The sequence below is a fragment of the Vicugna pacos genome, chromosome 25, assembly GCF_048564905.1.
Source record: "Vicugna pacos chromosome 25, VicPac4, whole genome shotgun sequence".
NCBI classification, from domain to species: domain Eukaryota; kingdom Metazoa; phylum Chordata; class Mammalia; order Artiodactyla; family Camelidae; genus Vicugna; species Vicugna pacos.
The window spans coordinates 5,662,754-5,689,656 of NC_133011.1; the positions used below are offsets into that span (position 1 = coordinate 5,662,754).

Genomic DNA, 26,903 nt, shown 5'->3' on the forward strand with positions numbered 1-26,903 from the left:
CATGAGGTGGTTTTTTTTGTTTGTTTATTTTTTTTTAAGTGGGGACCATACTGTGTGTATTTATTTAGCAATTTTTTTTCAGTTAATAAATTGCATACCTCTTTGCATTGTCTCAGTTTTGTTCTCATTAGACTATACTTGTTTTTGCCCTCTTTAAAATATAATTGTTCAGAAACAAGGCGGTTTATAATGTGGTAGAACCAGAGGATCCTCTTCCCAGATCTGATTCAGATCTGTCAGTAGACAGTGAGCTCTAAATTCCTCAGTGGCTGGATGAAGGCACAGCATAAAATAACTGTGCTTTGGCTATATGGGCAATTATCCATCTTTCTTCAAATGTGCCTTAATTATAGAAATAGCCTGTATGACATTACAGATTATCTTTTGTGTATTTTCTGTTTGTTTTTCATGTTACAGCTTGGACAGCTTTTAGCAGCTACATGCAAAGAACTTCCAGGCCCTAAAGAAAGTAGACGGACTGCTAAAGACCTTTGGGAAGTTATTGTTCAAATCTGTAGTGTGTCCAGTCAACACAAACGAGGAAGTGATGGCAGAGTTAGTTTAATAAAGCAGAGGGAGTCTACATTAGGTATAATGTATCGGTATGTTTCCATCAGTTTGGGGTTTTTTTAGTTATTTATACTATTTGTACTATTTCAAGAACTTTATCTACCATTATCCTTGCATATCGTAAAGATGGACCGTGTAAGAATTCTCTGGTGCCGACCCCTGACGGACTTGTCTGGTGTGGCCACCTTTGGAAATAGTTTGTATGTGTGTTGCTTTAAGAGACTGCCTGTTAATCATTTAAAATAATCAACCTGAATTCAAAAACAATGTCTGTAGTTAGATAGTACTGAAGAAGTCACATGTGATTAAAACAGGAAAGAAATTTTATTAGGTTAGTACAATGAAACATTACACTCTTTTATACAGGCGAAACTGGAAAGTTAGGTATAAACTTTCACCTGCAATTTACTTTTTTGATTTTATTTTTAATTTCTGATATTAAATATATATACAAAATTTTTGTGTTTTTTTTTTAGGAGCGAACTGCTTTCTTTTATCAAAAAATTACGGGTAAGTTTTATTAAAAGTTGATTTAATTACTATTGCTGATTTCAGCAGAGTATGACTAAAAATACTGAGTGCTTAAATGATGATTATTTAACTCATTTGTTAGTGTGCTTTTCATCTTCAGTGATTTTTTTTTCTTCTTTGAGGATGGGATAGTCTAAATGGAGAAGTTTGTTTTGCATTCACCTTACAGTGTTTTAGTGAATAGGACAGGTTTTTGTTTTTGTTTTTCCTTAGTTGTAAAGAAGTCTTCCTCACAGGGCTGAGTGTGAGACCGAGCTTTGCTTTTCGCTGATAGGATTAATGTCATACGTACTTACTGGACATGACCTAGAGTCCATTCTATAGATGATATTTTGAAGAATAAAAAGTCAATTATTTTTAGAGGTAGCTGGAAGGACTAGATGGAAAGATATCTATTTACTCAATTTTAAAAGGCATTGGAGGACTTGAACACTATAAGCCAGACACCTAAATATGGTCATTTTTGTGTAAATTGTGTGTTGTGATTTCTTTCATGAGATTGAAAATAAAGTTGATCTTTAGTGTGCTCTGAACTAAAGATGATGGTAACTTTTAAAAGGGTAAGAATCTTTCGAAAGAAAATACTTTGTATCCTTGAAGTTGATAGGAAAAAGATTAAAATATATATAATATTTAAGGCTTCTCTGTTTTCTTCCTCATAGGAACCATTGGTTTTGACTATTATTTTGTCACTCTTTGTGAAACTTCACAATGTTCGGGTCAGTATTTCATAATTTCATTTAAAAAAATCTTTGAAAGAAATTTCCTTTTAAATCACAGTGTTTTTTTTTTTCCCCCTAAAGGAGGACATTGTGAATGATATTACAGCTGAACACATTTCTATTTGGCCATCCTCCATCCCCAAGTAAGAAGTGTTGCAGCTTACAGCCTGTTGAATTGTTTCTGTGTTTAGAAGCCTTCCTGACTGATAGAAATGTCCCTGAATAATCTGATTAAAAGCTCTGTTAGGACTCTCCAGCCAGCTTTGTGTTTCTCTGTTACAGCAGTGATTTTCCTAAAAATTGTGGATAAGGCGTAACTCTAAGTAAGAGCTAGTTATCCTAGCCTTAAGCCAAACCGTGCAGTCTCTAAGTGGTCCTGATTCGTTGTCAGTGGTAGAATTAGAAGGCTGAGGCTCATGAGAGATGAGTTTTACCGGGTTTTTCTAGCACTGTGATTATTGGTGGGTCCCAGCCCTTTCTAGTTGCCTTAAGAAGTTATTAAGTTACTTTAAGAACTCTTCCCTCTTACTTTCATTACCTGAAAACGTAAGGATGGTGAGGGAATTTTTTTTTTAGGGAGAAGAAAATTGTTCCTTTTCTGGAAGAAGTCATTTACATTTTTCTCTTTCCAAACATAGCAACTTCTCATTCAGGAGAATCTGTTTGTTTCCTCATAAACATTACTTTTTCTTTTCTCCCTTCCCCCACCAGTCATCTTCTTTGTGCCTGAAGGGAGGGTCTAGGTCTTATTTTATTGCTCTTAGTGGCATCTTTTACGAAGGAAAGATTCTAGTAGATATGTAAGCAGGCAGCAGAATGAGAGTTACTTGCTTCCATCTCAGTCTTAAGAGACTGGACACTGAGACAGGGGTTTGGAGGGCCAGAAGTGGGTGGCCACCCTCTCCTCCACTTGTTCCCAAAGGAGCACCTTGCTTCCTGCAGGAAATAACCGCAGATTTTTACATAAAATTAGTATATAGATAGCAACCCAAGAATCAGAGGTCATTTTGCCTTTTTAATTGATGGTTATAACACCTCTTTGGTGTTAGGTTTTTGGCCTAAGTTTAGACTGTAAACTGGTGATTGATTTTTTTCAGTGTGTATTTATAAATGACGCAAAAGAATGGTTTACCATAGAGGCTCTGAGCCAGACTCACAGGGTTTGAGTCCCAGCCTCTCCGCTTACCAGGTATATGACCTTGGATTAGCTGCTTTCCGTGCCAGTTTTCTCATCTGCAAAATGGGCATAAGAGTAGTATCTACCTCAGAATCCTGAGGATTAAATAATACACTTTCTAAGCGAGGTGTTTGGAGTAAGGGTGGCCACATAGTGGGTTTAACTATATCTTCGTGATAAAGTTACTTTAATGTAAATTAACCCAGAGAAAATAAAATATGACTACATGTTTGACCAGAGAAAGTATTTCTCTCAAGCAAGAAACTTTTTTTTTAATTGAAGTACAGTTTTTGAGCGAGTCTTTATTGACTCCCAAGAATACTGTGAGAATGGTATGGATTAAGTTTACTGTTTTAAAATTGACAGTTTGATATGTAGATCGAATTCTTAGACTTCAACATTTTTAAAATTTCTAGAAAATATAATCATAAGCCAGTTTATCTCATTTAAATAGTTGTAAACAAATGAGCTGTTAGTAAAGAGTTGGGTGTTTGCTAATAGCACCACAGTCCTTTTCCACTATGCTGGGAGCAGTGGTGAGTTACAGCAAAATCTAACCTCAGGGCAACAGAAGTACTTTGTCCAAGTTCACCTTGTAAATGACAGAGCCAGGACTTGAACCTCACGTGTTTCTGAATCCAGAGTGTATGTTCTCTACCAGTGGGTCTCACTGCTTCTGGGAGGTAGGAGCTGTCAACCTGTTTCATGGGTGTTGGCCTCGCTCTTAGCCTTTTAGTTCTGCCTCCTCTTTCCATGTCTCAAGACCCAGGTTTAACCAAGCTCAGAGCACTGGCCCCATTCCCTGCCCTGTTTTGGATTCTTTACTGCTACTAAATGCGCTGAAGTGTGATACACTTGCCACATCTAGCCCCCAGCCTGTGAGGGCCAGTGGATCATCTAACCCAGAGCAGTTAGTTACTTTTATAAAAAGCCACAAGATGGATTTAAGGCCACATAGCAGTATTGTTAATATCTGAGCCCTTGTTTTTGTGGCTAACTTAAAAATCATGTGGGGAATGTTTATGAGTGCCCCTTTCATTTTCTTGTCTGTAAACTGTGTATTAAAAGTAGAGATAGGGTGTCATCATGCCACTTTATATGCTTTATATTGTAAAATATTTAAAGATACTTTTTTTAGAGTGGCCTAGTGTACCTTCTTTGGCGTTTTGGGGGGGAAAGGAAGCAAAAATCAGATTGTTTTCAACTCCTTATAAAAAGTTAACTTCTCACGCTTTCTCAGATTTGGTTGTATGTTTTCAACTCCTTATAAAAAGTTAACTTCTCACACTTTCTCAGATTTGGTTGTTTTGATAGTTTTAAAAGATTTACTCCTTGTAGTAGTTAACATTGTATTTATGGTCAGTTAAGTTTTGACTAAGTCTTTTTGTTTTTGTTCGTAATAAATGTGTGTATGGAATTCGAAGCTGACTCTTAGATAGAGAGGATGTTTATTGTCTTTCCTTTAGCCTCCAGTCAGTGGACTTTGAGGCTGTGGCGATCACAGTGAAGGAGCTCGTTCGCTATGCGCTCAGCATAAACCCCAACAACCATTCCTGGTTAGTTATTCAGGCGGACATTTATTTTGGTAAGTGAGATGTGTGGTTGCTGTGTGTTTTGTTCTTGTAGCACTTTTAGAAGTAGAGATAAATATATTACACATTTTATTACAGTACTTAATTAAACTTGTTTTTGACATTCTCTAACTCTTCTTCCTAGATAAAATTGAGAGTGACTGTAACTATATATATATGCATTTTTCTGTGTAGAGTCTTTGATTTAGATGCTTTTAATTTTATGTTGACTACTTTTTTTTTAAATAGTAAATGGTCATCTAAAAAGTTGGTAAAGAGGTTAAAGTTGAGTTTGCAAAACTGCTGTTTAAAGGTTCTAAAATCTGTCTAGGCACTCTTGATAATTATTTGTGTTCTTGGAAATAGAGTCCTGATTCCTTCCCCCCACTCCCCACCCTGGTTAAATGTGATAGATTTTCCAATGTGATATGAAATATCTAATATTTGTTACTATACAGATTAGGTAAAAGTTCTGACTGGTATCATTCCTGGATCAGTTTTTTTAGGAGTTGATTTTTTAAAAGAGAAAGTTCAAAATGATAAGAATGATATAATGAACCCCCATGTATCTGCCACCAGCTTTTTTTTTTAATTAAGTGACTTATTGCAAGCAGCCTTAAGTCATTTTTATTTTTGTTTATTTCATTTTTAAAAATCAAAATATGGCCTGTGTACATTACAGCAGTTACAGGTGTACAACATAGTGATTCACAATTTTTAAAGGCTATATTATATTAATAGTTACTGCAAAATATTGGCTCTATTCCATGTTGTAAAATACACTTTTGTGGCTTATTTATTTTCTATGTAATGGTTTGTTGCCACCCGCCTTTTACAGCAACTTGTGGTCAGTCTCATTTCACCTGTACCCTCACCTGCATCGTCCCGCTCTCTCCCGGATTATTTTTGAAGCAAATAATTGACAGTTTTAATGCTCATTTTCACCCCAGTCTCCCAAAGATTTTATTATCAGGATCTTAATATCTTTATTCAGAATTGATTTTTACTGTTTCTAAATTACCTTGGAAAATTAAGATGTGTTTCTAGTATGGGCATTTGGGAAATAAATACCTCCAAATACTGAGTTCTGTGCTAGTAAGTTTGCTGAGAGAGCTGAGCTAAATTCTTGGCTAATCAGTTTTAGAAGGAAAGAAGCTATTATATGACATCTTTAAAGTGGTTTAAAAATAAAGGCGATTTTTCCGGGGAGGTTATAGCTCAGTGGTAGAGTGCGTGCTTAGCATGCAAGAGGTCCTGGGTTTAATCCTTCATTAAAAAATAAACAAGTAAAACCTAATTACCTAATCGCCCCGCCTCCAAAAAAAAGACGAAACAAACAAAAAGAAAGAATTCCTTTAAAAAATAGTAATGAAGGCAGTTTTTCTCAGTGTTGTCCTAGCTAAGTGTTATCTCTAGGTCCGCGGCTTGAATCTGCTTTTGTCAGACATGAAATAGTACCTTCACAAAAGAGGCCCCGTTTTTCTGGCTGTGTGCTGGGATAGGTAATTCCTCACTTCTGTTTCCTTCTTCAAGCGACAAATCAGTATTCGGCAGCTCTTCACTATTACCTCCAGGCCGGAGCTGTGTGCTCTGATTTCTTTAATAAGGCTGTGCCCCCGGATGTTTATACAGACCAGGTAAGTTGCTTTTGTGGGCTTGCCTTCTTCTTCTTTACCTTTGAGTATTCTTCCTGGGCCCCTTTTTGTGTGAGTCTGTTCATTTCCTTGTATGTGGTGGTAACTCCCGAATTGATTGCTCTGGACCAGATTGCTCTCTGTATTTCCAGGGCCCACAGACCACTGGCGCTTTGATTTCCCCAGAACACTTCAAACCCAGCCTGTCCGAAACTGATTCAGTGTCGTACTCTCCCATTCTCCCCTCTTATAACCTTCTTTGCATACCAAAACAGAGAGAATGGGAGTCATTTGTTTAACCCTTTGAGATAATCAAGCACAAACCCTGAGGGTCATCCTCTTTTCTTTACTGACCCTCCCACCAGCATCACTCAGCCTTCCAGGCATATTGATTCTACTGCCCAAATCTCAAATGACTGTACCTCCTAAATCTCAGTTTTGTTCCATTTCTTTCTATAGGCATTGCTCTTTTCTCTGGTTTGGGTCACCAGTATCATAATTTAATAAGTGGCATTTTTCAAAACTTATAATAATGGCTTTTGAAATAAGATTTGAAATTTTTTAGTAGCCAAGTTTTTAAATAAAAAATTCTGTTTTTTTAGAGCAGCTTTAGATTCACAGCCAAATTGAGTGAAAAACAGTTCTCACAAACTTCCTGTCCTCACGCATGTGTACATCCTCAGAGTGCTGCGTTTGTTACAACTGACATTGACTAGTTTTTAAAAATAATCCGAATTTTGTTTTTGTAGGTAATAAAACGAATGATAAAGTGCTGTTCTTTGCTGAATTGCCACACACAGGTTAGTTCATAATATTGTGATGTTGGTCTGTTTTCATATATATTTGAGTTTATGTTAAGTATAAAGCATTGGACTGGGAGGTAGCTTTTATTTCCTGTGTCATAATTGCTTAAGTTTATGGTATTTAAGAATTTGGCATGTTCTTTCATTTTTTTTAAATTGTTTATAGAATTTTAATTAAAATGAAATTATGAATTTCATTGGTCTTTGAACCTTCCAGAAAAAGCATTCCCAAGTATGTTTTCTTATGTTTAACATTGAACATTGGTCTTTGAACCTTCCAGAAAAAGCATTCCCAAGTATGTTTTCTTATGTTTAAGAGTAGATGTGTACATGACTCATTAGGAAGGTGTAAATCACCACCTCGCTCACTAGGCTGGCTGTAGTTGAAAGACAGTAACAGGCATTGGTGACGATGTGGAGCAATTAGAACCCTCCTATGTTGCTGGTAGGACTATAAAATGGGGCAACCTCTTTGGAAAACAGTTTGGCAGTTCCTCAAAACATAGAATTACCATATGAGCTAGTGGTCTCACTCCTAGGTATAGAGCCAAGGAAACTGAAAACATATGTCCACTGAGGAATTTGTATGTGAAATGTTCATAGCAGCATCACTCAAAATAGCCAGAAAGTGGAAACAACCCACATGTTCATCAGCTGATGAAAGGTTAAACAAGTTTGGTATATCCATATGACGGAATACTGTTCGGCCATAAAAAGGAATGGAGTGCTGGTAACATGCAACAACAGGGATGAACCCTGGAAGTTTTATGTTGAGTGAAAAAAGCCAAATACAAAAGACTTTGTATTGTATGATTTCATTCATACAAAATGTCCAGAATGGGCAAATGTGTAGAGTCAGAATGTAGATGAGTGGTTGCCCAAAACTGTGGGGGGGGGGGGAATGGAGACTGACCGCTAATGGGTATGGAATTTTTTTTGGAGGGGGATAATGAAATGTTTCGGAATTAGATAGTGGTGATGGTTGTACATTTTGTGAATATATTAAAAACCACTGAATTTTATTAATATTATGGTATGTGAATTCTATCGATTAAAATTTTTTTTAATATTTAAAAACAAAATCAGCATTATGACCTACATACCTGACTGAAATGGATCTGTCTTCTCCGTTAAGCAGACTGGCAGCCTGCGTTTTACCAAAACGAGCTTCTGTACTTGCCAGCTGTGAAAGGTTTAATTGGAGGTTGTGTATGTCCTCGAATGTCTGACACTTTTTATTTGGCAGTTTTCCATTCCCTTCAGTTGTCTAAACTGGCTTTTTGCCATCTTCTCATTCAAATAGAGCTCTAAAAATGTATGATTTAGGTCACCAGTAAAGAAAATATTGGGTAGACAGACACTTGTGTAAGGGCTTCTGCAATTAAAATTGGTTGGAATCCATAAATATGAGCTGATCCATTCAGCATGCTCTGCAAGGCCTCTCAAATTAACTAATGTATTCTTGACATAAGAATTATTAAACCAGTAGAGTCATTGTTGACATTAATTACATGAAACCACTTTCAATTCTTTGTTTATGTAGGTGGCAATTTTATGTCAATTCCTCAGAGAGATTGACTACAAAACAGCCTTTAAATCACTGCAGGAACAAAACAGGTATGAATGTTTTTTTAAATAAAATGAAGTTGAAATTTTTCTGCTTAAGGAAGAGGAAGAGGAAGTAACTGAACTCTGTTTTTCAGTCATGATGCTATGGACTCCTACTATGACTACATATGGGATGTGACCATTTTGGAATACTTGACTTGTATCCTTTCATCAACATACGTGATATTAGAACTGTTCATTTCTGCAAGTTAAACAAGTGTTTAATATTGTGTATTTTCTAAGTAAAAGATGAACAGGGTGAGATTCTATCATGTATTTAATATTATCGGATTATTCTTAACTGATACGTTTAGATCTTCATCATAAAAGAGGAGAAACGGATAAAAGACAAATTGCGGTAAGTTATTTTATGTCTGTATTCTTCAGTGATATGCTTAATTTCCCTAATACTAAGCCATTTTCTGTCTCACACAGCGCCAGAGTCTGTGTGGGGTCTGCAAGGCTGCACGTGACTTTCCCCCTTGCTGACTTCTGCTCCACCAGCACCCCTCCTGCTCTCTGAATGTGCCAGGAACATCCACCCAAGGGCCTTTAACATTTTCTTTCAGAGACATTCTTTTAACTTCGCTCATGTCTATCCTCAGATGTCACCTTCTTAGTGATCATCCTTTCCTGACCATCTTATAAAATAGCAATGTCTCTCCCTCCTTTCCCTCCAGTCCCCTTATTCTCATTTCCCGTTTAAAAGTTTTTTCTGTAGAGTTTACCTACATCTGACATACTGTATATTGACTTATTTGTTGGCTGTTTCTCCATAAGGGTAGGGATTGGTTTTGTCATAGCTGATACTTAGATGGTGCCTGTCACTGTAATAGTTGCTCAGTCATTACTGAGTAGATGAATTATTTAAATTTAACTTACAAGCCAAAACGCTACAAATTTATGGCCAGTTTAGGTAGCCTGACATTTTCTGCGTCAATATCGCTGTAGGTAATTTCTCTTTGCTCTTTTACACATTAATAAAAGTGCTGTTTATTAAATGTCTTTTAAAACTTTGTACTTGCACTAAATTTTATGTCCTTAGTTTAGAGGAAACAGTGATAACAGCATCCTTAAAAAAAAAAAAAACAGAAACAGAAGAAAGGAAAAAGAACATGAAGCCAGTTCCACTTGATCGGAGGCTACTCATTGTCCCATTTCCAACTTAGCCAGGGCTGGAAGGCAGTACTGAAAATTTCCCAGTTCCCTGGTGGGATTTCCAGATCATCTCTATTTGTATCATTTTTAAAGTCCCTTTTCCTTAGACGCTTACACCTGCCTCCTTACCAGCTCATTTAACCAACCTTCTGGTTGTTCCTCTATACGCATCAAAAGATGCCCTTATCTAACTACCTGACACCCCTAGCTTTCCAAGCTCCATCGTCACCTTTACTCTTCACCAGCCACCCGTACCCATTGGCAGGCCTTTTTGTAGAATTGCTCTACATAAGATCTCTCTGCCAATAATGTATCCCTTTCTTTCTTCCTGGCTCCCGTGTTCCTCGTGATCAGTGAGATGTTCGAGTTCATGACCAGTTTTCTGCTAGTCTGTTAGCCCTTTCCCGACTTCCCTTCCTTCCCGACTGACCTTGAGTGCAGCAGATACTGGTCTGTGTGCCCTCAGAGATACTGATTCACTTGGTCTGAGATGAGGCCCTGGGATCCAGTTTTTTAAGTTTCCCAGGGAGTTCTGATAACAAACCAGGTTTGGGAACCCTGCTATCTATGGTCGATTGTCAGAACTACTCTGATCAATATCTTCAGCATCTTTGCTTTTTTGACCTTCACCTCACCTGTAAAAGTTCCAACCCTAAATCTGTTCCAAAATTTATGCTTCTTACCCCTAAGGCACTGAGTCCTGTTGGAAAAAGTTCTCCAACTGTGTAAATTTGTGCCACTACCAAACCATGGCCTGCAACCTTAGCTGGCCCCTCATTCCTTTTGTTTTACTTGCCAGTAGTCAGTGGTCTCCATTCTTTTCAGGAATTATTTTAGACTTTTGCCCTACTAAGTCCCTGTCCCCTCTCTCCCTTTTCCATTTTCAGTAACTTCCTTGCCTGTGTTTGGAATAGACCAGAAAAAAAGACTGACCATCTCTGTCCTTGTGCAAGTTACAGTCTTGGGGATTGTGGCCCTGGGAGTCCCTGCTTTGTACCTTTAACGTGCCTACAGCTGTGCTCCTTGTCGAGGCCACTTAGTCAGGAAGAGCTCAGGCTGCTCCTTGACGGAGGCAGGGTTTTATGCTTTTGCTTCTGTCATATCAGTGATTCCATCCCTTTTAATTAGTTGTCTCGTCTCCTTTCCCATAGCCTATAAACTACGCTATTCATCCTTCATGGAAAACTTCTCTTGACTGTGCCCCCACCTCCTGCTCACCCCTCCTCTGCCAAGTTTCTTGAAGCTCTTCGACCCAGTGCAGTTTGACCTCTGCTGTCCCTACTCACTAACTGCTCTCAAGGGTCACCAAATGCCAAAGCCAGTGGATCCTTTCCAGCCTTGATCCTACTGTTTATATCTCCTCCTTTCTTGAAATTCGTTATTCCTTTGACTTCTGTGGTGTCGTTTTCACTCGGCTCTTTCCTCTGACTCTTCTGCCTTTTCTTCTTCATGGCTATTTCCCTCTGTCTACCCCTTAAACTTGCTTTTCCCAAGAATTTGGTCCTTGGGTGCTTTCTGATTGCCCTGCATTCTCCCTGGGTAACCTCAGCCACTCCTGGTTTTGAGTGCTGCCCACCTAGGGTGTGTCACTTCTCTCAAGTATCTGGCCCCTTTTCCACGTTCTGACTTATACTTTGGACTTTTATAGCCACTTGTGTTCAGAATATTTTGTTTGAAAAACCCTTTAGTTATACCCCACCGCCAGGTTTTCCCACATGCATTCTTACATATTGAAATGGCATCACCCAGCAATTCCTTCCACCCCCAAACTAAGTGATGATCATTTCAGAATAGGATTAGCTCCCTTCAGGCTACCTATCTTAATAGTCTTTATTGTTTAAAGAAGTTTTTTTTTTAATCTAAAGGTAATTCTAAGGTCCTAAAACATGCTCTCGTAGAATACTCCATGGTGGAATACTACTGTAGATTCTTATTAGGCTGAGGTATTTCTTTTTACTCGTGAAGGAGATGGGCCACTGTGTAGTATAGTGCTGAGCAGCTAGCTGCTTTTGCACATTAAAAAACTGAAGCCCTGAAACATGGATTTTGATTTTTCAAGTTACTTTGTAGGAGCCTTAACTGTAAAAATGTGTGAGAGTACATGTAGAGTTTATTTCCTGGTACTTTTAGTCAAATAAACAACATGAATTTACTTAGTGTTACTCAAAATAATTCCATAAATTGTGGTTCAGCAACTGAGCTTTGCTTTGAACGGCTCCGGTCCGTTTTTGTTGATTTCTTCCACACCTCTTAGCATTTACAGTTAGAGGTTCAGTTTATCATTGTTAGCATGCAGGTCGTTTTATTTTATGTATACTAGCAAGACTTCATTTTTGACCAGACCTCTGATAACATCACTTTTCTCTTCTGGAAGATCAAAGCCATCGGCCAGACAGAATTGAACGCAAGCAACCCAGAAGAAGTGTTACAGCTGGCAGCACAGAGAAGGAAAAAAAAGTTTCTCCAAGCAATGGCAAAACTTTACTTTTAAGCAGTTAGTTAAAATTTAACTTTTATTTTTTAAACAATGGGCTAAAAATAAACAGTATTAAAAGATTAAGTTTATATAATACATATATACATATTTAGTGGTGTTTTCTTTTCAGATAAAATACTGAAACATTAGTTTAAAAACAAAAACTATACAGAAGATTTCATACCAAAACAATAGCTTAAATTTATAATTTCTTCAAAGGAAGAGATTCACATGTCCAGTAACAAACTACTGATCTAGTATAATTTTTCTAATTAAATCCACTTTTGAGGCTGAAATTTCATTTTTAAAAAACTAAAACATGTAGCAGTAGCTAACTATATACAGCAAGTTTCTAGGTCAAGGTTTTTTTTCCTTTTTTAATAAATAGATTTCTAGGAGTCAGTATACATTTACTACTTTCCTGCCTTAAGAAAATAGAAGTTTAGGTCAAGTGTTAAGCTTCATCACTTTGACACTGTCCTTAACTCATAATATAGGAATTTTAAAAGGACCTTAACAGTTTTGCAAACATAAATAAAGCCTTGGTCACACTAAATTAAGGTAACCCTAAGGATTTTTTTTAGAGTAATAAAGTGACTTTCTCATATAAATAGTTTGAAAGGGTACTTAAGTTTTTCACCCAAATTGTGATGTACAGAAAAGTTATTATAAAGCAACCTTTATGTCAAAGCCCCACGTAGGAGCCACAGCATTTACCTTGTTTATAATTTCTTTGGTACTCCCACTGTTCAGAGCACAGTTTAAAACACCATGTTCGTCTAAGCCTTACTGGTTAAACATGTTATGGCAAGGCAAAGAAACTAGTCAGGCAGATTAAAGTTCACCATTTTAAAAAATTCAAGTTTCATAATAGCTTGCTACAGCACCTATAGGTAAATTAGTCACCTTATTACAAAACTAAACCTTTGTAAACAAGTTTAAATTTTATTTTCAAGAACCAAATTGCACTATCAAGAGTTTATAAATTTTGAGAATCTAAAAACTAGATTCAAAGTACTGTATCACTTAATGTACCCTTTAAGGTAGCACTTAGCTAGTCGAAAACTCCAATGATAAAATTCCTAGTTTATTAAGATAAACATAGTAAAGTAACACTGGGTCAAAAAAATGGTTACGGCGTGGATCACGGCTGGCTTCTGTCCAGTCAACGTTGGGAATGAAGTCGCCCTTGTAAACAAGTCCTGCTGTCTCTTTAAACAGCTGACATAAGAATTAAGTGAATTTCTTCCTTGGTGCCAGTTTTAAGTGGTTTTAAAATCAAAGAATGGCAGTGACACTTCTGAATTGGCTAGGACAGTCACGGCACTGTTTTCCTGTAAAACGTAAGTAGTTCAGGTCTATGAAATTCTGTACATTACTTCATCAGTTCCCACTTGTGTGCTTATTACTCCTTTAGTGTTTTCCTGGTGGCTTTTCAGTGCTCTTCGGTGGTGTCATAATGCCTCCATTGCACACTGGTGACAACTGTCCCCCCTTTCTGAAGGTGTTCACATAATTTACTTCATCCTGTAGTGTGAAAAAATTATGGAGATTAACAGCTAAGATAAAGCACTGATGTGGTAAAACAGAGTCCATCCAGACTTGTGTGTGCTAGTTTGAAACAACGGAGGCCTGATGTGACGGTCTCGTTCTGCCTTTACAACAGTGACTAAGTCGTGTTCTAGAGGTTCAACAACATGGACTGCCTGCGACTCGTATTTTAAAGACTCTCAGCGTGGGCTACTGAGATTGTTCTCGGGACACTTCACAGATCTTGCTTTGACTTCAAAGTTATTTTATTAGCTTTTCTGCATTTTGAAATCAGTATGCTCATTGGAACTTTCTGTCCCCTTACCATCTTGTATAACTGCCTGAAATATTATTCCATAATATCCTTACTGTCAGCTTCAGTGACTTACCAAATAGAAAGACAAAAAAGTTCTACAAAAAAACATACCAGCATAGTCAGGTAATTTGTGTGTGTCTGTATATTGTGTCTGTCTTCCATAGAAATCTTCTTAAAAATCTTTAGCTTCACTGGGCTAGTACTTTTTACTACGCTGACAAAAGGCACCATCCATTCTACACATTCAGAAATGCTGTCCCACTCCAAACCTAGAGAAAGAAAAGATAGAAAAATGTGACGGTTATGTCAGAAACTAACATAATGCCTAATGTATTTGCTCTTACTTCAAAATTCAAAGTTAATTTAAAATTCATGTAAAAAGGAAACCAAAACAAACATCAACAAAAATCAACAAATTTAGCAAGTCAAAACAGATGATCACTCTCAAACTATGTTTATAATGTGACTATTTTGAGAGAGAAGAAGACTTAGAGCTTCTTAGCCAGTACCTGATACACAGGAAATTGAAATTGTCAAAACCCAAGGAATTCTTAAAGCAGAGTTATAGTCATGTTGACCAACTTCAAGTGGGTTTAAATTCCACTTGACCTTATTTTTTGTTTGTGGATATACGCTGAAGATAAGACAGTACTTCTAGCAGAAGGGAAGTAATCACTAAGCTGCTAAATTTTTAACTCTAAAATTTTAAATTCTTGTTTAGCAGGATGCTAAGTTCATAAATAGTCCCTTTAAAAGTTGTGAACAGGTAAGAAGATAATAGAGTGTCTTACCTGAGGCTTTCTTAACCACTTCAATAGAGGTAAAATGGCACAAGGCAGCAGCAGCCAGTATTCTGTACTGGAACTCTAATGAATCGATGGCTAGAATACACAGATCTAAAAGCTAACAGGGGAAAGTGTCAGTACCTAGGAGAAGGATGAGTACTACGTGTTGCTAGTGAACATCAATTAATATTTTAGAGTGCTTAAGATGTGGACTATATGGCAAGGACTGCTAGAACTACAGGGATCCAGAGAGAAATAAGCCACCACCCTGACGGAAGTCGAGTCTTGGGACTGTAGGTGAGGAAGAAGAGAAGAGGACTGTTAGCATGCAGTGTGATGTGTACTATTAGCAGGGGAACCTGATCCAGAATCTGGAAGTCAGGGAAGACTTCTGCTTAAATGAGTCTTAAAAGACAAGGTACCCAGGAATACTGGGGGGTGTAGAGTATGTTCTGGTTATAAGAAACAATTTGCAAAGATAAATGAGAAGGTATCCCTTGGAACTCAAGTAGTTCAGAACACAAAGTAAAAAAGTACAAAATAAGGAATACCTTTCCTTCATTCTTTATTTAAAAAAAAAAAGGCATGGCCTAGGTTAGATCATAAAGGGTCTTTAAGAAGTCAGAACTTTATAGTTCTGATTATTGAAATTACTGGAAGATTTTAAATCAGGAAAGTGACATTTTAAGAACAATCCCTTTGGCTACAGTGCAGCAGAAACACAAGAAGGGAACATGTTCTAAACAGATTAGTCAAGAGGCAGTATGATCCATGCAGTAAGAGAGCTGGTCAACGAGCAATGGAATCAGGTAAAGGGGTTAGACTTCAGGGACACCTGTCAGTGGAGTAAACCTTCAATTAGTTTTGTCCCCATTGGTTCAGAAGATAGAAGCACAAGTGGAGTCAGAAAGGAATTATTACTATTACATAGCCCTAGAAACTTTCTACACTGTTTATCATCTCGGCAAAGGTTTGCCCTATCAAAAGGGTAAGCTGTCTATGATGATCTGGGATATCAGGAAATCTGATGGAAAAAATCAGTAAGCCTTCATTAGAAAGTTCTACAAAAATGAACCAATTCCAATATATTTACTGGTTATCCAGTATATTTACTGGTTATCCAGTGTTCATAATGTGTTTACTAGATGTTTTTCAAAACAAGTTGAATTTCAATCTATGCGACTTAAAACCCACCCAGAGCACCACAAGTTCTTCAGTTCCACAGGTGAGGTTTTCACCTCCCACATGGAATGGAGATGCTCTTCACCTACATGTGGTGCTTAGAGCAGCCGTAAGAGCCTACTTAGAAGAAGCAGGCAGGAGAGAATGGCACCTTCCTCCATTAACTATTAGTTACTTTCTTAGAATATTTGTTACGTACTGGCCTTGAAAGGTTTAATTTGAACTTAAGTTTTAAAAACATGTTATAACTGAAGTAATTTAAAGTTTAATATATAAAATAGATTCCCTGTGTATTCAAATACAAGAGTCAGATAATCATACAGAATTTCATTCCACTATAAAGCCTAGAACAGCTGGCTGAAAAATACCTTTCCCCATTTTGTATCAAAAAGAGATACTTAGCTTTCTGTTTTGTATTCCTAAAGGATGAGAAGCAAGCAAGCAATGTAAATGCTGGGGACAGAGTTTTATGTATCAGAAGTTTCGTTCTACTCGAGGAGTGAATTCTTTTCAGTGTGCTGTCATTTTGTAGTACAGCTTACTTAACACTATAAATACACTAAACAAAGCCTGTAATTAATAACATTAGCATATACTCAATAAAAATATCAATACCTGAGCTATCTGAATGAACTTTTCCTGAGAATACTGAGGTAGAAGAACTTTAGGAGCATCTTTAAGAGCATCAACTTGGAGGAAGAGGTTTAGCCAGGAGATGACTGTTACAGGACCGAGTTCCCATTTTAAAGCCTGTTAATGAAATCAAGATGTGTGTTAATAAATGTAGGTATATATATATATATATATACATACACACCATATTCTATAGCTTCTTTCTTAGTCACTTAAGAGACTTTCTGCTTTAAGCTTATTTCTTCCTATTTTAATAAAAATATTTATAGGTATCTCACAATCTAAAGCTGCTTGTGTTTTAATCTATTATTGATACAGACCCCTTTATTATCTAGTTGTCTTTACTTACAAAGTTCACTGGACCTATTATTCATTCCTACTTTTCTAATTTCTTGCAGGCCCTAGTCTTCCAAATCTGTTCTCTACTTTTTTGAAACTGTCCTTTGAATTTTACTGAATGATTCCACAGCTAATCCCATTCAGATCCTCTGTGAATTGATTCTGTACATTTTCTTACTTTCCGTGATCTCTAACGGCTTCTGCTCAATGTAAAAGTTAAAGAAAAGGACAAATCCTAATTTATGATACCATTTCCTCCATGAAGCCCTGGGACTTTTCCATTTATAGGAAGTCTGAAATAATCAGGAGAGAACAGAGAGTCTTAATGCCTATAGGACCACCCGGAGGATTCCATCTTCCTTTTACACATCCTTCCTCTTTACACTATACTTCAAGCCTGGATCTGGATAACTTTATTACACTAATATCAGCATGCCAACAAGATCCCATTCTACAGAGCTATCAATCTGAATGTTTATAGTTTGTAAACAATTCATAACAAAATTTTAATTTATATTAAATATATTAATTTATAGAAAACTTGTAAGTGAAAGTCATATTGATTGTGTTTTCTTGTATGTCCTATTTATAAAACCATGATGTCCGAATTTCATAACATACTTTCTGGTAGCTAACATTCACCCTGTAATCTCTACTTCAAAGTCCAATTAAACACCTTTATGCTTCTCTCCTCCACTCTTCTATTAATAGCCCATTTGATGCATATAGAAAAAAAAAGGCAATGAAATAATTCTCATTCTCTGTCTACTGGAAGAAGTGGAAAAACAGAATTAAGAGTTGAGAATCATTGTTGGTATTTATTTATATACACATGCTTTGCTAATTACCTATATATTTAGAAAATATCCTTAAACACTTTTAAATTAAGAAATAATATTCTCAATATAGGGAACATGAAAGATACAGAAAAATAGAGCTTACAGGTTAAGCAAATTCCCCTCCCATCTTAGAAGTGGATCCTAAAATTAAAACCTCAGTTTTGACTACTTACATTGTAGTCTTTGAGATTTAATAATAACTAAGTTACTAAAGTGCAACTAGAAATAATGAAGATATAATTATTATTACCTTTAAAATAATGAGTTCCATCCTTAAGATATCCTCTTCACTGCAAGCTCCATCAGTGACATAAGCAAACTCTTGGAGCTTAGGAGCATAGATTTCCTTTAAAATGGATTTTTAAAATTAATATCAAGCACAGTTGAGAGTGAGATTAAAGCAAAGGAATTCTATACAAACCACATACAGACTTCATTTTAAAAGGACAGCTCAAATGATTATAAATCTTAGTAAAATAATTCTGTGGTAGCCAAGGAAGGCAACATTACATTAAAAGATATTTTTCATTTCTAGGTATCTAAATTAGCCCACTATATTGATTGAAACTTATTTTCATAGATCTTGAATCTTTGTTAATAAACAATTAAGAGTATTTTAATCAGTCATTTCAGTGACTAATTAAAACAAAAAGCCAAATTTGTTTTAGGATTGCCTAATTTATCAATCAGACCAAAACAAGGCACTCAACAAATAAGGTCTAGAAACTGAAAACACTTCCTTTACCCTAGTACAAAAGCATGGTAATCAAAAAATAATTTGTGCAGTTTGTCTGATGACACGTCTGTCTCAGCAGTTCACAGCGGAACAGCTAGAATGATGAGAGGAGAAGGAGAGAAGTCGGCCATAGATGAGAACAGGCTAACGGTCAAGGTTTCAGTCTAGAAAGATACCTGAAATACACTGTGATTTCAGGTAAGGATACACTGAATACAAACACTCATCAGATGTGTCAGAACTTGGGGACAATCCTTATATGTGGAAGAGAAGAAAAATGCACTTAAGGAAATTAGTGCATGATTCACATAACCTCTCCTACCCTCAAAATGATACAGGCTTCAAAATTTCAGATGAAGGTACTAATTCAGTATGGGCTGAATCTAAGAAAAGTAGCCTGAGATCGTGTGAAGGAAAATCTAAGGCAGGAGTCTCCTTCTACCCTGGCATCACCATCAGAAAGGCTGGATACAGACCGTTATTCCAACCCAGCGTAGGAGCATTTACTGCATTTGAGTGGTTGCTTAGGTTTCAGAGACCATTCTATTGAATCCACGTGTCATAATTACGAGATTAGAGACCGCATCCATTATTTTGTTTGTCACAATGAGCCATGGAACATGTCACCTAGATACCAATTCCAGAATCCAACCAGAGACTTACAATAGGCTCAGATACTGCGAAGGGAACCATGATATTTAGACTTCCATCCAAATCATAATGTTCAGAAAATGTACTGAAAAAAACCTCATCTTTCCTAAGGAGCAGCATATCAAAAGTGATACACAGTATTCTCTGGGGTTAAAAAAAGTTTGGGGTAAATATGGATAAACTTTGAGAACTTACCTCAAGTTTGGAAGCAATGAATAATGAGGTAATTCCAATGAGCTGAAGCATATTTTTATTTATATCCTTTTGGGTCAACATGAATCTATCAAAAAAGTCTTGAGCAAGATAAAACGTTTCCCTATGAAGTGTGTATACTTCACATACCTAGAGAAGAATCCAAACATTTAAATATTATTCCAAGAATTTCACCGTATTAGAAAGTTCTCTCTTAGCATATCTGACTTTAGAACACTTTTAAGCCCAACTTTGCTTTCTAGGATATCAAAACTAAGGTGAGGGAAAAACCTAACATATGCTAATAGGATAAATGTATCACTGTCCTCGTTTACTCTTACTAGTTTTATAGTTTTTTTCACATGGACTTAATGTGTTTATTCCCAGATACATTTACTGACTATGGATGAAAACTTTTTTTTCCTATTTCCTGATTTTTATTGATGATAAATGGGTAAGTTTTCATGTTTATTAATAGTACCAACAGATTCTCTTCATCATTCTCGAGATACATTTAACTACAAAATGACAACTCTGCTCCTTTCAATGTTTTTATCTCATTTATTTTTCATGTTTTACTGCTCCAGCTAAGAATTATAGAAAAAATTGAATGAATAATATTGGTGATAGACAAAAATTTTCTTATCCCTTGTTTCTGACTGCAGTGAGAATTCCTCTAGTGTTTCATGGTTGTTATTCATAATAAGTGGAATCTCTCATTTCCACACTTAATATAGGGAATGCTTTTAATGCCCAAAACAACTTCTTGATGAAGAGGCCACTACTCCATTTTGGAGGAAGCAGAGGGACAGACATACATGAATTTCTAATAAACACTTAATATGTTGAGGAAATCTATTCCTAGTTTCTTACATATTTCAAAATCAGGACTAGATACTGAATTCCAAAAAATATCACATTTTGATATATAACCTTATGATTTTTCTCCTTTATACTATTAAGATAATAGATTTCCAAATATTGAACCATCTGTGCATTCCTAGACTGAAAGACTATATTAAGAGAAAATTGAGTTTAATGCTCTACTGGATTTATTACATTCTATATGGTTTTGCATATGTAATCGTATATTTAAGAGAAAATAGGGATAAATTTGAAAGACAACCACTGAATAAAACTCAATGTGACATAAAATGGAAAAATTAAATAAAATTAACATAATTGTGTTTAAATTGCATCCATGATCTTTAGATACACAGAAAAAGTCAAAACCCAACTACCTTCTTGTACACATATGACTGAAGCATCTTCCCTTCTAGTCAGAATAAGGAATAAGCACAAGAGGACAACATTTTGTAGTCTTAACTTCTCTGATACCTTCTGAGAGCTATTTTGCCGTGTGTTACTCCACCAAAAATCCTGTGGTATTTCTCCCTTCAATTCACCGTCTCTATCCATATAAAAGACAGGGAAACTACAGAGCAAGTATCCAAGGACTGGAGGAAAATCAGTTCGTCATCAGTACAAGTAATCATTTTCTCAATAATAATTTTAGAGACTCTTAGAATTATTATCCAGAGAAAGGGAATGGGCCTAAACAAGAGAAAATTCTGGCACAGATCTTAAGGGACTCTGGATCACTGTTATTCCTTTAGATTAATGGTCCAGTGTATTTCTGAAAGGAACAGAGAGATATGATAATAAAATGCAGCTACATGGAGCCAAGGAGGCTGGAGGGCTTAGGGCTTCTGGATATTCAAAGCCTCCTTATTGTTTAGGACACAGAAGTTAGGATTCCAAATCATAATTTGATTTTGGTGCTAAAGAAAGGACCTCTGAGTGTCCTGAAGCCGAGTCCTGGTTCTTCACATTGTATAGCAAAATTCAAAACCTCGTCAACTATATATTTAGTTCATCTTGAAGTATCCTTGGCATCTACAACAGTGCCTGGTACACTGCAGTACTCAGACACCAGGGTTTGGGTTGTATGGGTCTACTTGTATAGACAGTCATTTTCCATTTTGGTGTCATCAACTACAGTAAGTAGCCCTACCAAAACAGCTCCTGGCAGTAGATGATATACCCTGAGGGCACAAGAAAAGCTTATTCATGTCTAGACATTTTCCCATCACCCAGAGGAAAAAGAAATTTGTATTCCTGGAACCTACCTCTAAAAGCCAGTCTAGAAGTATTGACCTCATCTGCGGTTCCAAGTCAGAATGCAGAACTTCAAAATGTTTGTCATGAACATATCTGGTCTCTTTATTTAACATGTTTAGCCAAACATCCTTTGAACATCCCCAGCTATGGAAAGAGGGAAAAAGAATTAAGTGATCTTCATAACATACAAGCTACCTGTTTCACACAGAGTAAACTTAACTTTCAAATGTTGATATCCAATTTTCAGTTAGAATTTGGAAAGAAAAGCTCTTAAATTAGGAAAAACTGCTACCTTAACTTGTAAAAATCATTTCTTTGGAATGAAATTATACAGCAAGAACTTGTACTATGATAATGTAAACTGATAGATTTCAAGACTACCTTCTGGTCCTCATTTATTTACAATTTACAAAGGCTCCTGTTTAAGATAACCATGTTTTCTCAAGAGCGATACTAAAAATATAAATATTTAAAGCATATGATCCCAGGAGACACAGTCTCAATCACCTCCAAACTGATCATCAATACACTACAAACTGGGGTGGGGGGGTAAGTAGAGTACAGAGAAGGGGAAGATTGGTTAATTTAAATGTCTGAGTCCGTTAATTTGCTTATTAAAGCCAAATATAAATTACTACACTACACGTTTTATTTAAGCTGTACCTCTTAGTCATTCATTAGCTAGAAAAAAGAATTAAGTACAGACTAGTTAAGCTTGGTGAGAAATAAGAAGAGACGATATATCAAGTGAAAATGCTGTACATGTTAAAATACATTTTAACAATTTAGATAAATTATTTAGACTCCATTAAAAAGGTGATTAAGTTCTTCTGGTAAGGCTTACAGTACTCAGCAGGAGAATGAAAATCTTTACAAAAGCAACGTTTTAAATATCTATATCATTCTCAAATAACACTACTCTCAGATAAAATATATGCTTAAACACTAGGAAAACAAAAAAACAATTTTTTTTACAAATTTTTCTATCTTATAATAAAGGCAAAAAAACTCTCAAAATAGCAACATATATTACATCAGTACGATTTTAATCTTTGACATTAAATTACTGAAAATGTTCTTACCTTAAATCAGGCAGAGGTGAAGGATTAATAAAAAGATTTTTAAATCTGTAATTTGTAAATCTGGAGAAGTCACTTGTTCCTAGTTCTTTGTGGGGTGTTTCAATGATAATGCAAGGACTAATCCCCCCAGATAATACAGGTGGCCAACAATTCTGTCATTAAAAAAAAAAAAATCTTTGTGCAATAGGAAACCAGCCTTTGTCTTGGATCATTCATAAATGAAAGCTAATACTTCTCAACAATCTATAGTTTTCCCCATACACCATCATTAGCTAACACTGCTGATGATCTAGCTAATTTAAGTTGCACTCATATTTTATTTTTATTTTTTTGGTGGGGGGAGGTAATTAGGTCTATTTATTTTTAGAGGAGGTCCTGGGGATTGAACCCAGGACCTTGTGCATGCTAAGCATGTGCTCTACCACTTGAGCTACACCCTCCCCTATTAGTTGCATTCATATTTTATAAATAAGCCATATATACCCATATCAATCTGCATAATGCATTAGTAACAGGTAGGATGTTTGTTTAGACAACAAAATATAATTCTGGAAGTACAAGACATTAGGTATTGAGGGAGAAGAGAAATAACAAAACTCATCTGCGGTCAGAGACTAATCACTTCCAAGATTATAAAATTCTCCCTCTGTAGCTATATTAGCCAGGGCACCTTGTTTTATAGGAAACTACGTCCCCTGCCCTCCTCCCATTAAAGCCTGTTCCAGTACTTTAGAACACATGAAGGCAAAGCCTTAAAAGTGGAATCAAGTGGAATCAATTACTTAAATACCTAAAGGACCCTTTCCCCAGTCAGTGCTGGTTGCAAAGAGACCCACTGTCTCTGAAGTGTTTTCTGTACAACACACAGGAAGAAAAGGTAGCAAAAGGCTGGGTGTCAGTCTGTCAGTGACCTCGCATCCTATTTATGCCCCAAGGAGCAGCTATGAGGACCCTCCACTACAGTCAGAGAGGGAACAAAGAGCAGAACATTGGGCAGATTAAGGCGGGCCCTGGTGCACCAGGCAGCTCCAAGAGGGAGGGATTTACAAAGAGGAACCAGCTGCTTCAAGGCAAAGTTACTCTGCAGCTGCAGTAGGATTCAGGGACATAAAAACCACCCAAAGATAAGTGCTTTCCTGCTGACCTCCGGGGCATTAAAAGTAAAAGTGTCAGAGAAATCTTCGTATTGCAAAGCAGTAACGCAATTCTATTCTTTTTCGTCATGCATTTGTTTCCCCCACACCCAGCCCAATTCTGCATTACCCTAATTTCATACTGATGTTTCTTGGTGACCTTCTCCTCTTTTCTTTTTCTGACATCCTGGAAATAAAAAAAAGACCATTGTTAAACTAAGGTCCCAGTAAGGAATTTCCTCCCTCTTCCCCCTCTTAACTCACCTGGGCTGTTTTTCTCTTCTTGGCCTGAATTATCTGGGCTTCTTGGGGGGAATCCGTCTGGCTGGGCTGGGGCTGCTGTTTAGCTTGTAAACGGCTACTATAGTGAGTTTTTAAAAAGGAAGTTTAATTAGTAAAGCGTTTCAAAGGCAGCAGCTAACTTTGAAACATATCTCCAAGACAAATAATGTTACCTGCGTCTTGACATTCTCTTCTTTCAGGTGTGTGAAATCTCTGGAAGTGAGAGAGGGAAAAAAAAAAAACAGTCAAATGCATTGTCATCCAAACTCTCCAAGTGCCAGTTAGACGCTGATTCCGAGGTTGCAACTAAGTTCCGCAGGAGATGGCCTGAGCCATTTTACCGTGCTGTCTTCTCCACTGTATTAGTTACCCATGATTTTGGACTCATGGTTGTATTTCCTCAAGTGAATGTACAGCCGGGACGAGAGTGTCCTCAAAATTTTGCAAAGCACCCCCAACGCCCCGAACGCGCAGGGAGGCAGATGGGTCTTTTTTGCGTCCTGCACCCTCTCCCCCGCACAGCTCGAGTGGGGCTTGGGCAGCGCCCCCACTCCCTCCTCCCATCCTGGACGGGCTCGGGGAGGGGGTTGTGAAGGCGAAACGCTGTGGAGATGCCAGTTCCGCGCCAATTTGGAGAGCGGCGGTGGCGGGGAAGCAGAGGGCGGAGGGAACTTGTGTCATGTCCTTCAGTCTCCTTTCTCTCCTTCTCAGCCTCACCGGACCCTGCTCATCTCTTGGAGGGGCACCGGGACCCCGACTCCAGATGGGGGATGGGAGTGAAGGAAAGGGAGGTCAATTAGGAAAAGGGGAAACCGGGATGGTCCGGGAACGTTCCTTCCTGTGAAGGGGACCCAGACCTCCATCCTCTCTCCTGAGGGATAGCTCCCCAAATGGGAGTGGCAGAGAGAAGCCCCTAGAATGAGGGGCTTTCCCGTGGCCCCCCACTTACGGGCTGCCCTCCATCTCCCGCCGCTTCCCAGGCCCCCTGCCAAGGGTCCTGACAGGGACGGAACGAGGGGACCCATCGCCCCCAGCCGCTTAGTCCTCAGCCCTCCCATTTTTCTTCCCCCAGATTCCCGCCTGCGGGGCGGATCGGCCCAGTGGGGCTTTCTTTCCTCCCGCAACCCGCCCCACACCCAGCACCTCCTCACCGCCAGACCCGCTACCGCTCGGCTCTCAGCTGGCGCCGGCGCCAACCCAATATATAGGCCGGGCCAGGCCCGCCCCGCACGCATGCGCCTCAGACTGACACCTCCGGACAGCGCGCTCCCCTCCCCCGCGCCCGCCCGCCCGGTCGCAGGCCCGCGAGTTGATCCCTGCGCCAGAGCCGCGCCCGCCCACCTCGAGGGGCTGCAGGGCCGGCTGGCCTGCGCCCTTGGCCGGCGGTCACCTGCACTCACTCCCCTTCACCTGCCTGTGCGGCCCGGCGGCGGGAGGGAGTCTCTCAGAGGCTCCTCCTCCGCAGCCCGGCTCCCCGCCTCTCGGCTTCCGCATCTCCCGCCAGTACGTCCCTGTCCCCTCCCTCTCTCAACTCTCGGATCCCAGGGGTGTCAGGCCGCGGCCGGGCCCCAGCATATGGCCAGGTGGAGACGGCTTGGGCGAGCACAGAGTGGCCAGGAAGTGGCCATCCTGTGGCGCACTCTGGTTGTCCCGCCAAGGCCTCCAGGAACCCGGGTTTTCCTAGGAAACGCGGGGACCAGGAGGGCCCGCCCCTGCGGGAGGAGCGCAGCGTTGACTGGCGAGCTGGCCAATGGGCGGCGAGGACGGCAGCACAACGTGGAGCGGCTGCAGAATGTAAACACAGCCGGGCGCGCGGCGGGCCACGTGTGCCCCGACTGCCACCCGCCGGCCGCCGGGACCACCGGGAACCAGCTGTGGCACCCCAGGGCAGCCAGGCTCAGCGATGCCTGTCTTGCACTTAGCTCCAGCCCGCCGGCCGAGGTATGTATCAACCATGTTTTCCAGCTCCCTGCTCCGCGAATCGTGTTACCCTTCCCGTGGGTGAGTCACTCCGCACCTCGCCGCCCTGCCGGTGCTTGGCGGCTTCCCACTCAGTAGTCCCCGCGCAGGAAACGCTTGCGCCAAGCGGCGCGCTCCCTCCCTCTCCTCTCAACCTCCAGTTCTGGGGACCTCAAAGGTAAACACCTCTCCCGAGCAGTGCCGGGGGTGACACTACCCCTTCCCCAAGAGAACAGTGGCTCTCGGGAGCCGCGCCGGGCGGGGAGAACTGTTTCACCACGTGCAGGCCCCGGGCCCGCCAACCGCGCCCCGCCCAGCCGCCGCCGCCGCCGCCGCCAGCGCGCCCTGCAGAGCCCGCGCGAGCCGCCCGCGCGGGAGGGAGCGCCCGCCTCCGAGCTATAATGGGAGGAGGCGGTCCGACGCATTTCCCTCTCTTTACCCCAGTGTCTAAATTTAGGATTCCCTCGCTGCTTCTACTAAAGTCCTGCTCCAGCGCGCCCCAAGATCGGACGTCTCCAAGTAGGACATGCGGTTGATAGTCGGCAAACTGGGTTTGCGGCGGGAACAAGTGGGGCGGGGGACGCCGGCAGGAACAAAGACCCCCGGGGTAGAGGAGCCGCGCGAAGGCTGCCTTGAACCCGCCGCAGCTCGCGCCAGGCGCGGACCGGCCGTGCTGGGCTCTCTGCCCTGGCCCGAGCGAGCGGCTGGGAGAGTCCGGGGAGACGCGGCCGCCCGCGCCTGCCCGGCACCGCGGCCCAGGCGGGAGCCCTTCCCGAGATGCACCAGGCGGCGGCGGGGAGGACAGTCCCGGGGTCTCCGCCCCGCGCCTTTTGTGCCGCGTCGCCGGTATGAGCCTAGGAATAACCAGCGCTC

At 39.5% G+C, this 26,903-nt stretch overlaps 2 protein-coding genes across 4 annotated transcripts in view; one reads left to right on the forward strand and one right to left on the reverse strand.

Annotated features, from left to right (window-relative positions):
• INTS8 (integrator complex subunit 8) overlaps nt 1–12,352 on the forward strand; it is a 39,232-nt gene extending 26,880 nt beyond the window's left edge. Inside the window, exons 17-27 of the mRNA XM_072949476.1 lie at nt 418–602; nt 1,047–1,080; nt 1,764–1,820; nt 1,905–1,966; nt 4,467–4,585; nt 6,105–6,208; nt 6,955–7,005; nt 8,552–8,625; nt 8,712–8,776; nt 8,931–8,974; nt 12,149–12,352. Coding sequence (XP_072805577.1) covers nt 418–602; nt 1,047–1,080; nt 1,764–1,820; nt 1,905–1,966; nt 4,467–4,585; nt 6,105–6,208; nt 6,955–7,005; nt 8,552–8,625; nt 8,712–8,776; nt 8,931–8,974; nt 12,149–12,265 — 912 coding nt within the window. The 3' untranslated portion in view covers nt 12,266–12,352. The remainder of the gene's footprint in view (nt 1–417; nt 603–1,046; nt 1,081–1,763; nt 1,821–1,904; nt 1,967–4,466; nt 4,586–6,104; nt 6,209–6,954; nt 7,006–8,551; nt 8,626–8,711; nt 8,777–8,930; nt 8,975–12,148) is intronic.
• A 972-nt stretch (nt 12,353–13,324) lies between these two features.
• On the reverse strand, nt 13,325–25,733 carry CCNE2 (cyclin E2). 3 transcript variants are annotated; one of them, XM_072949479.1, is made up of 12 exons: nt 25,604–25,733; nt 24,245–24,284; nt 24,054–24,150; nt 23,920–23,976; nt 22,657–22,808; nt 21,583–21,718; nt 19,457–19,603; nt 18,125–18,220; nt 16,679–16,813; nt 14,888–14,999; nt 14,208–14,365; nt 13,325–13,777 (listed from the first exon to the last, which is right to left on the reverse strand). In XM_072949479.1, the coding sequence occupies exons 2-12, from the start codon at nt 24,256–24,258 to the stop codon at nt 13,664–13,666; spliced, it is 1,218 nt and encodes a 405-aa protein (XP_072805580.1). In that variant the 5' UTR covers nt 24,259–24,284; nt 25,604–25,733; the 3' UTR covers nt 13,325–13,663. The 3 variants fall into 3 exon arrangements, with proteins under 3 accessions (XP_072805580.1, XP_072805579.1, XP_006209743.1); XM_072949478.1 differs by having other exon boundaries at nt 25,486–25,610; XM_006209681.3 differs by lacking the exon at nt 25,604–25,733 and adding an exon at nt 25,223–25,256.
• Nucleotides 25,734–26,903: the final 1,170 nt, after the last annotated feature.